The 15,388-nt window shown below is 34.2% G+C and overlaps 1 protein-coding gene across 1 annotated transcript; it reads right to left on the reverse strand.

Annotated features, from left to right (window-relative positions):
* Positions 1-557: 557 nt before the first annotated feature.
* LOC141631277 (protein FAR1-RELATED SEQUENCE 5-like) lies at positions 558-2,575 on the reverse strand. The gene is made up of 3 exons (XM_074443970.1): positions 2,374-2,575; positions 1,660-1,965; positions 558-763 (listed from the first exon to the last, which is right to left on the reverse strand). Exons 1-3 carry the CDS (start codon positions 2,573-2,575, stop codon positions 558-560), a joined length of 714 nt encoding a protein of 237 aa, XP_074300071.1.
* Positions 2,576-15,388: the final 12,813 nt, after the last annotated feature.

Here is a 15,388-nt window from a genome sequence, read left to right on the forward strand (position 1 = left end):
AAAATGTATTTCTCAGGAATTTCCTTAAACTTTCCCCAGCAAATCCAAATGATGTGGTTGCATAAGATACCTTTCCTTTCAAACAATTTACATGCACAACGGACATACATTGTTCTCCGATTGTACTCAACTGCATATCTCTTTCGCTTGTTCACGTCATCAACAATTGAAACTTCAAAGTTAGTTACTGGATCAGGTGGGGTGTATCCACAAACACTACACGCATTTACCAAAAATTTAACCTCCTCTTGGAAATCAAAAAACACTTCATGTGTATAGACCTTCGCTGCATGGGCCTCCCAGTTTGACCCGAATAGGGTTTCAGGCATTGAGTTGTGGCTCTGTGCTTCAAGAAGCTTTAGATTGTGCCTTTGTTGGTCCATGGTACTCTCAAATCTCATCCAAAATTCTACAAGAGTCCCATATTTATTTTCAAATATCTTGAAGAAGCTATTCGAACTCTCTGATCTTTGTGTGGTTTTTAAAATGTTGCCCATCGGCACATTCCTAAAATAAGCGGGTATCCACTGATCTCGTTCCGCAAACTTGTCAGTCAACTATTTATTCTCTTCTAACGAAAAGTCGCTAATGACTTTAGCCCAATTCTCTTCAAATTCCTCAGGCTCCAAGTCCTCGCTCCAGACAACATTGTTCAGACGACTTAAGAAATCAGTCTCTTTGCAAATTGTGCTCCCAATCGTGTCTGTTACTTTCTTCATAATGTGCCACATGCAAAAGCGATGTCTTGCTTTTTTGAACACGCCTGCAAGTCACAAAATCCACATTATCTATTGTCAGAGATCTTTTGTCAAAAATCAAGCTCTAACATTCACAAAATAAGGTCTCAGATTCACAAGATAAGAGAAATAACAATATAGGCAATTTCAACAACTTATGACCAAGTTTAAGAATATTAGCTTTGTGTGTCACATAACAAGCCCAAAGATTCACTGAAAAAAGTCTGAGATTCACAAGATAAGGTCTGAGATTCACAAAATTAAGAGCAAAATAGATGATTTTAAACCACGACCAAGTTTCACATAACAAGCCCTGAGATTCACTGAATAAGGTCTGAGATTCACAACATAACGTCTGAGATTCACAAAATTAAGAGGAAAATAGATGATTTCAAACCACGACCAAGTTTCACATAACAAGCCCTAAGATTCACTGAACAAGGTCTGACATTCACAAGATAAGGTATGAGATTCAGAAAATTAAGAGACTGATAGATGATTTTAAACCACGGCCAAGTTTCACATAACAAGCCCAAAGATTCACTGAACAAGGTCTGAGATTCACAAGATAAGGTTTGAGATTCACAAAATTAAGAGTAAAATAGCTGATTTTAAACCACGACCAAGTTTCACATAACAAGGTCTGAGATTCACAAGATAAGGTCTGAGATTGACAAGATAAGGTCTGAGATTCTCAAGATAAGGTCTGAGATTCACAAAACAAGGTCTCAGATTCACAAGATAAGAGAAATAACAAAATAGGCAATTTCAACAACTTATGACCAAGTTTAAGAATATTAGCTTTGTGTTTTACAAATCAAGATCTAACTTTCACAAAACACGCTCTATGATTCACAAAATAAACTTCAAGATTCACCAAATAAATAACCAGTTTTACAAAAGTAAGATATTCCAAACACACCTGGAACTGCATTTATTATTCCGGCATCTTGGTCACTGATGATGTAATCGGGTTCTTTGCCACCCATTGCCTTCAGGAACTGCTCAAATGCCCAAATAAACGAGTCATCGTCTTCATGATCTAAAAGCACGCATCCAAATTTTATTGACTTTTTGTGATTGTCAATGCCAGTGAAAGGTGCAAATTTCATGTTATATTTGTTCGTTCCATAGGATGGATCGAATGAAATAGCATCACCAAACAATGCGTAACATCTGATGGAATCCGCATTTGTCCAAAAAATTCTTGTCAAGGCACTGTCAGCATCTGTTTCATATGAAAATACCAACGCTTTTGTTTCTCGGAGGGTTTCTAAACGAGAGATAAACATATGTCCATCCTTGCCACTAAGTAGACACTTTACTTCCCTTTGGAAATTCTTGAACTGCGTAAGGGTAGCTCCAACATTTTCGAAACCCTCTGCTTGTTCCTTGCATAATTTGTATGTTAAACTAGCCCCGACATTCAATCTCGAATTTTGTATAATCAATTGCTTATGATATTCATTCAGTTGATTTATATTAAGAGCAAGTTTCTCAAATTCCCTATTTTTGACAGGCGTCACTGGGTGATTGTGACCCTCACGGAATTGTTCAATCTTGTACATCTTTTCATGGTATATGAATTTTATCATTGCTTCACAACCCCACCTCTTAATTTTAGTTATTCTTATACCACTTTGCTTATTGGAACTCTCAGCTTCACCTGCACCTGCAACTCTACCATTTTTCGTACTGGTTTTAGCAGTTTTTGTTTTTCTATTTGCACTTATTGCACCAGCTTTTGTTTTGTCACCAGTTTCAACAGTTGTTATTTTTGCATCAGCTTTGGGAGGACGATTTTTCCTGTTATTAAAACCTTGACGATGACAAACCATGCATTTTGTTCGAATAGTACCATCTTTAAACCTCTTAGTTGAAGACTTCCTTGCTTCAAACCCACAAGCAATAGCATAAATTTTATAGAACAACATTGTTGACTCTAAGTCCACAAATGTTTTGCCAAGCACGGATGTAAACTTCTCTTCAATCCTAGTTATCCATTGCTCAGTGCCACCCGGTGTGTAAGTTACCAAAGTAGTAGGTGTGGAAATAGTTGGCATTGTAGGGGTTGTTAAGATAGCAGTAGAACCCTCACCATCCTGATGAGAACCAACATTAGAGCAAGGAACCTCACCACAATCGACACGAGGCGTCACACTACACTGGGAGTTGTTGTTGACATTTGAATCAATACCTAAGAAGATAAAAGGTTCACAAAGTCACATCTCACATTCACAAAACAAGGTTTAAGATTCACTAAATAAGGTCTGTGATTCACAAATAAAGTCTGAGGATATTATCTGAGCAAGGAAGAGAGCAGAATAGGTCATTCCTCTAAAGGGTTCACAAAAAGAGATCTAGGATTCACAAATACAATGACTGAGATTCACAAGTTCACTTTTTGGTTCAGATTATTAGTTCAGTTTTTAATCTTACCCAGGTTGTATATATTAGTTATTAAGTTTCATAAAATAACCTTCTAGTTTCACAAACTAGGGTCTCTGATTCACACAATAAGAAATAAATAAATTGCATTAGTAACGTTTAACAACAGAGATTCACAAAATAAGGCCCAAGATTCACTAAATAAAGGCTGAGATTCACCAAATAAAGTCCGAGATTCACTAAATAAAGTATCAGATTATTAGTTCAAATAATTTAAAAATGCTTGGTGAAGATTATGAATTCAATTTTTGTTGAAGATTTTTAGTTCACATAAGCATTCCCAAGAAAAGGACATTGAACAATCAAGCATTCAATCAAAAAATTTAATATATGGGTAATGTGAATAGGCACTGTTGACAGTTGTGCCAAATACCAGGCCTATAAATATCTAATTTCTAAAACATAGTAGTATATACATATAACCTCTCTTCTCTCTTCTGTAAAACATTTAAAAAATCCCTATTGCACACAATGTCTCATTTATTTGTATTTCCTTATACTTGTGTTTTGGCGAATGTTCCAGGTTATATGGATCAAAAAGGGAAGTATGTTTGTCCTGACCTCTCTAAATTGGCAGATTGTTTAATGAGCCAAGGTTATGAGATAGAGTCTTTGGTGCCTGTTATGTGCAGGCAGACTTGTCATTTTATGGGATTAGTACTAATTCAATTTGGCACAAATGACACTAGCCGCAAAACAGGCTTTTAAGTTGCGGGAGAAGTTCGAGCTATTTGGGCGTACTAGATCTGAATGGCTGGCTACCTATTCCCGAGTTCAGGGGCCCTTTCTATGGGTAGCATCAAGGCTTGATTCAAAATATTTTAACTACACTCCAGTATGTAGAAGAGTCCCATATTCATCTAAACAGGCAGGAAGATCACTCGGCGATGCGGATGAATCTTTGCACCTATAGCTATATCAATATTGCTCTATGTGCATTGCCTCGAACAAATAGGGGTGATTCATAAACTAAACAAATATCATATCTTGCTTAATTTTTCAGCTTTTCATTTTATTTTATTTTTGAATGTTGTTGTTTAGTTAATTCGAAAGCCATGAACCTGCGAAATTTTATGTGATGAAAAATTACAAGATTTTTAAGTTTTCTGAATATTATGTTTTAATTAATTATAACACTATCATCATTTGCTAAGATTCACTAAGTAAGGTCTGAGATTCACAAAATAAGGTCTAAGATTCACAAAATAAGTAAAAGAGTAGAAAAAGGTGATTCTAACCACTTATGATGACCAAGTTTCACAAAACAAGCTCTAAGATTCACTAAACTAGGTCTGAGATTCACAAAATAAGGTCTGAGATTCACCAAACAACAAAATCCACTCAATTGATAACTCTTACAGTAACAATTCAACCAACTCTTACAGTCACACAATTAGGTTCTAAGATTCACAAAATCAACTCAATTCATAAACTAAACCTTGCAAAAAAACAGAGATACAATATCGATCCATATATTCCATAATAATCGAGCAGAAATTTTGACAAATTTAAATTGAATCAGAAACATAAGATTTTTACAAAAATTACATAAAAAATGATATACCTGATTCAATAACACTATTATCATCAGTCATTGTGATATCTACAATCTCCATAGCAATTAGAGCTGCAAAATCGTCAAAAAAAATTTTAGTAAGTACTACGAAATCCACGAATAATCTTCATAGCATAGCAATTGAGAAAAAGGAAATCGCTCAAAATATTGGTCAAATTCGAACGTTCTATTTACAAAATCGTTCAATTTGATCAAATTCGAACCTGATATCATCAATTTATGAGTGAATTGACAGAATTGTATGAAAATACTCAATTTTGATGAAAATTATGAAATTACCTGAAAATTACTCGATTTTTCTTCTGAAATTACTTGAATCAACGTTGTTGAATGTTGTTTTGATGAAATCCACGAACAATCGATGAACAAATTGATGAGCTCGGTTGCTGAAGAATTTCCGTTGAACGACGAGTTTGCTTGATGAAGAATTTTCAGAAAACGATTTTGTTTGTTATATTTTAGAGAGATATTGTGTAATTGGGCTATTATATGATATAATATTTTAGTGAGAGAAAGTATTTTGGGCTAAATGAAAAGATTTGGAGTGACCCCTAAATTTTCAGCCCAATGAATAATATGAAGTTAGTCCATATAATGAAGGATTAATGAAGGAATTTGGTGAGGCCGGCCGCCTATCGCCATAAATAACGGCCTCACCGGATTCGGCCTCTATATATATATATATATATATATATATATATATATATATATATATATATATATATATATATATATATATATATATATATATATAGAGAGAGAGAGAGAGAGAGAGAGAGAGAGTTGGGATCCGGTGAGAACTCCTAAATATTTGAGGATTGAGGATTGCAATACAATATCACGAAAAAATCGGACTTGTCGAAAAAAAAATTATAAAAAAATTATAATTTTTTTTTGTGCTTGTATTGTTTTTTTCGTGTGATATTGTTTCGAATAACCTGTGATATTGTATTGAACAACCTGTGATATTGTAATGAAATCCTCAATCCTCAAAAAGATAGTGTATCCTCACATGATCCCATTTCTATATATATATATATATATATATATATATATATATATATATATATATATATATATATATATATATATATATATATATATATATATATATATATATATATATAGGGTTGAGATCCTATGAGAACTCTCTTCCCATGAGAACCATGAGAACCTCGGGTTCAGAATATTTGTACCAAAAGTACAACAATATTATACTAAAGGTTCAGAACCTTTGTACCAAAGATACATGGGTTTATTTGGCCCTCCTTGACAATGAATCTGTGTAAAACCGTCTTAAACAAATATTTTATGATAAATTTGAGATTTTGAATCATCTTCAAATAAATCATTTTGGAAGAGCGAAAATAATTAAACATTAGAAGAAGCATTTCAGTTGTAGTCTTAAAACGAGAATCCTGATGAGTCATCAAATTGAATTGATATATATTGTTTGTGCTTGTACCAAACACCACAAATGTCATGACAACAACAATTCTTACAAAAGCACACAGTGATGACACCTCCACCGACATTAAGGTACATAAGAACTAAGGCAACACAGAGTTGGAAAGGAAGTTGCCAGATAGAGTGGATCTAAAGCATTATATCAGAGTGCTGCTAACTGTCAACAACCATGTAGTTGACAATATGTCCAACTCTGTGAGCCTTCCTAGCCGAGCACGATAATTTTATCCCTTTCTTCTACAAATTAGTGGCTAATGTTATCTGAATTAGCATTCCGAGTTTTTGGGAATTGAAGTTGAACTGATGGGTAGTGAGGACATCTATGGACTTGGCAAGTAGTAGAAAAATCACCAAGTAATGCAGTGGATGCAAATTCATTCTAGAAGCAACTTAGTAGTGTGACAGCAACAAGGTTCCTGCAATTTTTAGATTTGTTGGGCCACTTCGAATTGAAGTGGTCGGAAATTATCTCTGCTTTATGTTGCGGTGATAGGCTAGGAACATCTTGAGAAGTGAGAGGTGTTTTATATACTTTACTAAGTCAATAATTCATTCATATCCAAAATACTTTGGATATAGCGAAGCATATGCTAAGCCAGAGATTATGTTGGTGTCGAGAAGCAGTTCACGTAATGAAATTTCACCACTTTGCAGTGAATTGTGAATGTGCGAACATGGAATGTAGCATCTTAAATATTTTGAACATTCGGTATAAAAGTTATGAACATGAGGTTCTCATGGTTCTCTTGGGAAGAGGGTTCTCATAGGATCCTAAATTTATAGATATATATAGAAATAGGATCTCGTGCGAACCTAAAGTTCGATGCGAACTGTGCGAACTAACTTAAAAACCTTGTCACAAACACACGCGCTATACTACTAATCCATTCCCGCACTCCCTCTTTCATATTATCCCTTCATCCTCTTTCTATCTCATCAATTCCCCCAAACCAAACTCAACGCCTCCACCACATGTACAAGCCGCCGACCGTCAGTCGCCAACCACCTTTGGACGGCGATACCTTCGCCGACCATCTAGACGCCGGCGATACACCGGCCACTGTTTTTCTCTATACTCGACATCATTTCTTCCATGTTCTCCGTCGTTTCCTCCCTTCTCCGGCGACTGACTTCCGGCAAAGTCCCCTTCCATATAAATTTCATTTACGACATTCCCTTTATTATTTTCTGTTTTTTATTGGTAAATTTGTAAAAAATTGATTTATCAATGCCAGATCTAAGAATTTGTAGTAAAATTTTTGAAATGGGTGACCTTGAGTATGGTAGATGTGGGTTCGTCTTGGCTTGGTGGTCGTGATGTGTTACGGATCTGGGGTGGTCGTTGTTAGCTGTGGTGGGTAGCGACTGTTGCTTGTGGTCGTGGACTCCTGGGTCTGTGTTCTGCCGGAAACAATTGGTGGTGAAGGCGACGTTCGGAAGTGGTAATAGGGAGGTTCGCGTGGTGGGGTGTTCCGGTTGGCTTATGGTGGGGTGAGTCGTGGTGTTACAGATCTGGGGTTGGTGGTCGGTAATGGTGATAAGGTGTGAGCGGAGTAATGTGGTGGTCGTGGGTGAGTAGTGGTGGTGGTGGGGTGGTCAGATATGGTGGTTAGATGTGATGGTTGTTGGGTATTATGGTGGTCGTGGGGTGATAAGGTATGTGGAGAGTAATGCAGTGGTGGTGGGGGTGGCAGTGGTTGTGTTGGTGGTGGTAGGATGGCGGTGGTCATGGTGATAGTGATAGACTGGCGGTGGTATTGGTGACTGCGGCAGTGGTGATGGTATGTGGTGGCGGGCTTTGTGGATCGTAGTGGAGCAGTAGATACACATAATACCAGCCTGGATACACATCGTATTGCTACGGGATACATGTGTATCTGGCAGTAATACCATGTGTATGTAGTAGTTATACGATGTGTATCAGAGAATAGTAGTATGTGTATCCAGAAGTATTATACTGTGTATCTGAGTAGTTCGTACGGTTCGCACCGTACTTTAGTTCGCACCCGACCCCTAACCCTATATATATATATATATATATATATATATATATATATATATATATATATATATATATATATATATATATATATATATACACCCATGTGTTGCACGAGGCTCTCATTAGGTTCATCTTTAACAATGTGCATGTTGAATGTCCTAATTATTTATTGAAAAACGTATTGTAATACATCTCATGGTTTGGTAGTACAGTCGGTTAAGTTGATAAAAAAAATTCCAACTATTTTGATATTGGAACACACATGGGGGTAATTTAGCTGATTATTAATGGATCGCCAGTTCCGTTAACATAAAAGGTACTCCCTTTTGTATTATATCAGTTGTATAACATTCAAAAACAAAGTTGTATAATGTAGTTATCTATTTTTATTGTTGTACGTACCACCTATTTTTAGTTAATATAAAACGTGATAACTGAGGGTGACCTTTATGAGATTCGCAAATTAGATTAACCTACAACATCTACCAATACATTCCAGTCCGTAAGAATACGATGGTGTAAATGCTTAATGGTGGTAGGCAAAACAACACGTATCTCAATTCTATATGTAGCCTGTTTGGAGAATTTGTTAGATCTCTAAACAACATTATTTGTTTAAGATTATCTACAATTTAGACTGGTTGTTCCCGGTGAACTTCATACAAAATATATAATACGACACCTAATTTGGTAAACATGTGAAAACTTCATAAACTAATACAGAATAATATTTATGCATCTATGTAAAACTAATAAGAAACTTCTTTTAACATACGTAATACAAAGATATCTGATAGAATATATGTAACGATCTGACTCATTTTAACTTTCTTTAAGGTTTATAAATAGATGTATGTTTATTTTTGAAATATAGCTAAATAAATATTATATTTCTAAGAGATAGGATAGTAGCCTACTACTCTTAATTCTGATTAGTTTTAGATTAATTTTAGAGATTTTTTACCTGGTATCCTCGTGTTTTTCCGATTTTTACATGGTACCTCTCGGTTTTTAAAAAACACCACCGATACCCTTAAATTTTATAAATTGTCCACAAAATACCCAAACTAATTAATAAAATTTGAGATTTCAAATGGTTAAATTTAACAAAGAAAATATACTTAAGAGTAAGTAAACGGAATTTGTGATAAAAATTTGACAAAATATATATCACCAAAAAACCAATAAAAATGCATAAACTAAACATTTAAAAATGACGGATTAGATCTTTTTGGTTATTTAAATAATTTTTTATTAAATCTAAGGGTACGAATGATGTTTTCAAAAGATGAGAGGTACCGCATAGAAATTAAAAAAAAACACGGGGGTATCATATAGAAAATCCCTTAATTTTATTAATAAATTATAAGTTATTTTTGTTTACATGAAGTATTATCTACTAACAAATACAAGCCTCATCTTACATTAATAATTAGCCATACACAAACCGCAATGTAAAGTTAAGCAGCGGAATTTAGAAAAGTAGAAATGAATGTAACCCTATATTTTTGTATATTTGCCTATTTGGCATTCCATATATTTTTAGCATCGACTATGAATTTGAGATGAATATGAAACGTAAGTCCTAGATTGATGATAAATTTCGGTGATATAATAGCGGGTTTATATTGTACATTATTTCTCTATATATTTATCGTACACTAAATACATTCCGCTTGTTCAAATTTACTCTATACTAAGTATAATATAAATTTATTTTAATGTATTTTTATATAGCCGAACATCTTTATATCAAAATCTCATAGTTAGATTGTTCTTGGATTATTGGTCTCGCAAAAAAATCGTAATTGTTGACTTTGTGAAAGCCAAATGCTAAGATCAGATCTAAAAAATTATCCAAACAATTTACACATCTAATTGATACATGTTTTGCGTACCACAATTCAGCTTTTACACCGTCATATGCATACAGGCTAGAATATATTGGTAGATGTTGTAGGTTAATCTAACTTGCAAGATCAGCCTCAGTTATCACGTGTTTATTTTGGGGAATTAAACCATATTTTGGGCAATAGTGTTTTATATTAACTAAAAGGTGGTGTGTACAATAATAAAAATAGGTAACTACATACAACCGTGTCTTTGGATGCCATATAACTAATATAATTAATACCAGGGAAGTAAGTACCTTTTATGTTAAAGGGGCTGATGATCCATTAATAATCAACTAAATCAACTCCAAAGTTTTGTGTGTTCCAATTTTCAACATAGTTAGACTTTTTTTTTATTTTTTATTTTTTTATTGGTAATCTAATCATACACATTTGATACGTTATAGAAAGTCAGAGTTAAAACTATTTCATGCCATCGTTGAAGTTTATTTCTATTATTGTCATTATAGAAAATTTCGACCTCCTACCGTCATTGTAAAACCCAAATTACTTCTTTCCTATTATGACATGTTACTTTTTTCAGAAGTATTTTTTTTAGATAAATCAGCTTTTTCCTAAAGTTTTGTAAGATAATTACGGGTCTGGTTATAATTCACAACTCGAATCTTTTGTTTTTAAATCATCTAAATATTCAAAAAAGTTGTAAAATAAAATTATCTTTGTTACTATACGAGTTTCACTAAGTAGTTAAAATCGAACAACATATATTTTTGACAATATTATTTTATATTTGTAAAAATTAGAATCTCTTTTCTTTTTTCATTGACAAAGAGTAATTGTATGTTTATAAAATATACAATTTAATACTTTTATACGTTTATTATATGACTTTTTTTTAATTATAACTAAGATACATATTCATTATAAAGTTATTTTTCTATTATTATTTTAGTAGAATATAATCGATAAATTTTTAGATCCATTTCTATTAGTATTATTTTTCTCATAAATTAATAAATCTACTTCTATTAGGATTATTTTCTCAAAAATTATCAGTGTAGACACCTCGTTTTTGCACCTCCCGCCAAACACCCAGTGATGATTGGGCCGCATGTTTAGCATATGTCGCGATTTTATGACGTTTCGTAAATCGGTTAATAAAAGGTTACTCATACACTCTTGTCTACTTTATGGTTGTCGTCTAGGTGTCATTACGGTCGTTTTGATAGTAATTAGAGTACATTTGGAGTCCGGGTCAAAAAACCGCTTTATTTTCCTAAAACCGTCAGATCCCGAGTCAAAAAGCAATGTGCTTGTCTACCTAAGGTTAGGATGTCATAAAATGTTATGGGTATATCTCATTTTTAGTCCCATGTCATTTATTTGAGCTAAACTTAAATTTTACATTACAAAATGTGCATTTCATTTAGTTAAAATGACAACCCGACATTTAGGCCCGTTTTACGAGGTGACAACGACTTTTTTGGGTTTGGCCTATTTCATAGAAACATCTAGATCTTTCTCTTCGCTTTCCAACGCCACCGAAATCACCTTAATCCGAGTCTTGTAGAGAAAGTTATGCCTAAAATACGACAAGCTGTCAAACGCGTTTTCTAGTGCAGAAGAACCCTACCCGAGAAAGGACGCAGTAAGTGTTGCGCCTCTTCTAAGGGAAGCAGCACCTGCTGCGCCTTTTCTCAGGGCTTTCTTTTTGTCCAAGTTTCCGTGTTTCAACCTAAGTCGGTTGTTTCCAGATCTTTCCTTCTGTATCCTATTCTTACCATAATTCCTCCGTGTGTTTAATATAAATAGAGGACTTTGCCTCACATATTTTTCACGCGAGTGTCCGCCCTTCTCTTCTCTATTTGCATTCTAGACTTTGCTCTAAGCTTTCAACGCCTACGTGCTTGATCAATCGACCACGTAAGCTCAGATCATTCTGAGTACCAGTCACGTTTGCATGACCGACCCATTTGACCAATACACAATCAATTAATCAATCTTTTTAATTCCTTTTTCAAGGGCACTTTCATATTTGCATAGATCGAGTCGAGTTACCACTAAAAGCCGAATTAGTTAAATCTCGCGACGCTAACATGTAAGTCTGAGGGTGTAAAATCCCATCTTTTAATCTTGTTTATATTATTGTTGTATTTTATTTTACGAGTTTACATCATATTAATGGCAAGACGATAATTTGTTAAGACACACGCTTCAAACCTTATTTTGTCAAAACTGTTCATATCTGACGAGTAGAAAAAACGCAGTGTCTGCTGCGCCTTCTGGAAGGATCTCAGCTTCTGTTGCGCCTCTTCCAGAGGCTGCTTTCAACTTCTCTGTTTCTTCTTCTACTCGGATTCGTTCTTTTCTCCTTCTTTCTTTTTCAATTCTTTTCTTCTCTTTCAACCTACATCTTTTAATTAGCTTTCATCAAATTATTTTACCCGTCAATTTATTTTCTTAAACCTTTTCTTCTTTAGTCGGTTTAAATCGCTAATTATTCATATTGGTTGGTTTATTTTGTCTCATACTCAAATCTGGGTTTTAGTGACTCGGTAATTAATACTTGGTCTTTTAAACTCACTTTTTGTATATTAAAGTTTCTATTTATTTTTTAAACTCAACCTTTAAGCTTTCAAATCCGTTTAATTCATCTTATAATCAATAGTAATCGATATTAATTGGTTTGAGACGGTTTTTGTACATAAAATTCATTCTTAATATTTATCATTCGAGTTAAATCATTAACATGTAAATACAATCAATTTTTATAATTAATCAACCGTAACAACAAACCGAGTCTGACTTTTCAGAACTCATCCCGGAACAAACGCAGTGGGTGATGCGCCTCTTCTAGAGGACGCACCCATTGCTGCGCCTGTTCTAGGCTGGCTTCTGCCTCTGAAATCCTTCTCGCTTCGACGTAGTCTTACACTAGAATATGTTAATCGACTATTAATTTCTTTTATCACCTATTTAGCTATATTTTAAATCTTTTAATTTATTTTTTTCAGTTTTAATTTATTTTCCTTATTTTCCAATTTTCCTTTTCTTTTATTTCCTTATTTTCCAATTTCCTTTTCTTATTTATTTCCTTTTTCTACTTATTTCCTTTTCTTTTAAATTTTCTTTTCTTTTAATTCTTTCCTAAATCCCGTCTTTGGCATTTATATGATGTACATTCAGTTGTAAATTATATTTTGTTCTTTTATCTAGCTTTTTCACATGTAATTAATATAAATTCCAACTTCGACATAATTAATTACTAAATTCTTTGTTCACCGACATAGTCTAATCTCACATGCTAGGACTAAAACGTTGGATGTTGCATTGCATGTATATAATCAACAACATATCAACTATGAACGATTTCCCTAATCATTAGTAGAGGCCGCTATCGAGGCGGGCGGGATTAGGTGTTCAAATAAAGAGCTTCCTAATACGTACCCTCACCCCTTACTCCAGATCTCTGTGAACATCCGTGTTCATTGGCATCCACGAAAGTCATTCTAGATATAGAATGCTAAGGGTAACGAGTTCTTAGTGTTCATGTCACTACTTTGTATCTTGACATGACACGAGGTATTCGAACGGTTCCAATTTCCCATAAAAATTGGTGGCGACTCCACAAATGCACGCTTATTCAAGCGCACGCCGCGGGTGGCCCATGTCCACAATTAGATCTACTTCGGTTAGGATAATTTTCTCATAATTTATTAAGAGGAAAAAGCCAGATCTATACTTATTAGGATAATGATAATAATTTTATATAAAAATTATTTTATATATACGCGGATTGGGCAGGCGATAAAGTCGATTATATCTCCACTTCGGGTTACATTATTTATCTTGGTCATAACTTATCTCTTGGAGCACCAAGAAACAATGAACATTATCTCGCTCCTCCATTGATGCTAAGTTTAGAGCCGCAGCCGAAAGCACAATTGAAATCCTATGGCTCAAATCCCTTATGACCGAACTTAACATTACTCACAACAACCAACCAGTAATTTTATATGACAACCTTGGTGCAACGCACTACTTCACTAATCCTGTATTCCACTCCAGAATAAAGCATCTTGCACTCAATTTCCACTTCATTCGCGAACAGGTTCACAAGGGACAATACGAGTTCAACACATATCTGGCGATGACCAACTGGTAAACGTACTCACCAAACCACTTTTCAAAGCACAATTCATTCGACTCATCTCCAAGATTGGGCTGCTTGACCGACAGTCTATCTTGAGGGAGCATGTTAAGGATAATCATCCTTAATAATAGGAAACAAACCATAATTGATATGGTTAATTATCTTGTCTATATAATCCCTTCAATCACTCCTTAGTTTTAACTATTAAGAATTGTGTTCATACTACTAACTAGCTTAAAACTCGTGCAATAAATGCACTGTATATATAATTTTTGTTATATAATATAGAGATTAGAGAAGGAGAGTGAGAGATGGTAGAGAGGTGTCTACTTCTTATTATCACAATAAGGTATATATACATGTATACAAATGAGAGTTATGCAATAGAAAAGTAAAAGGACACCTAGTTAACTCTACATTTATGAACATCCATAATGCTTGTGACTTATGGACATCCATAACATTATTACACAATAATGTTTTATAACACCCCCCCTTGATGTCCATTACTGAAGAACATACCTCGTTAAAAACCTTACTAGAAAAACGTTATGGGAAAAACACTAGAAAAGAAAACAGTGGAATAATCTTCAAATACGCATAACAAGCTGCCTCGTTAAAACCTTTCCATGAAAAACCTAATGGGACAAAACCATGGATAAGGAAAAAGAGTACAGCGCGTGCTACTCCCCATGATGATTACATAACTTGACATATCTTGAAATAATCCATGCTTTGATGCAACTTCTTGATCGTTGAAATAGAATCCACCGGAGTTGATAAACTTGATAGCTTCAATATAAATCCTTGGTAATTTCAATATAATACTTCTTCAGAACTCGCAGTGTGGATATCATCATTCATAATGATTTTTGAGTCTTCATCTCAAATATTATAGTTATACTCGTAATAGAAATTCTTCTCAACAAATGACATAATATTATATGTCTAGAATACTTTTCATTTCAACAATCATGATGTTCATGACTATAGCGTATTAACTCGCCAACAGTGCTACCTCGTTAAAAACCTTGCTAGGAAAAACCCATTGGGACAAAAACCTAGTCGAAAGGAAAAAGAGTGTAGCTATCATTCCTGAATTCATTCTTTTCAGGAGATCAGAATCAATCCGATTATAAACAATTCATTTGA

This window comes from Silene latifolia, chromosome Y (genome assembly GCF_048544455.1).
Source record: "Silene latifolia isolate original U9 population chromosome Y, ASM4854445v1, whole genome shotgun sequence".
Lineage (NCBI taxonomy): Eukaryota > Viridiplantae > Streptophyta > Magnoliopsida > Caryophyllales > Caryophyllaceae > Silene > Silene latifolia.

Coding starts and splice junctions, on each gene's coding strand:
- LOC141631277 (XM_074443970.1), bottom strand. CDS start 2,575: ATGGTTTGTCATCGTCAAGGTTTTAATAACAGGAAAAATCGTCCTCCC. Junction 1,966..2,373: donor GAGTTCCAATAAGCAAAGTG/GTATAAGAATAA, acceptor CATATGAAACAG/ATGCTGACAGTGCCTTGACA. Junction 764..1,659: donor AATAATAAATGCAGTTCCAG/GTGTGTTTGGAA, acceptor TGTGACTTGCAG/GCGTGTTCAAAAAAGCAAGA.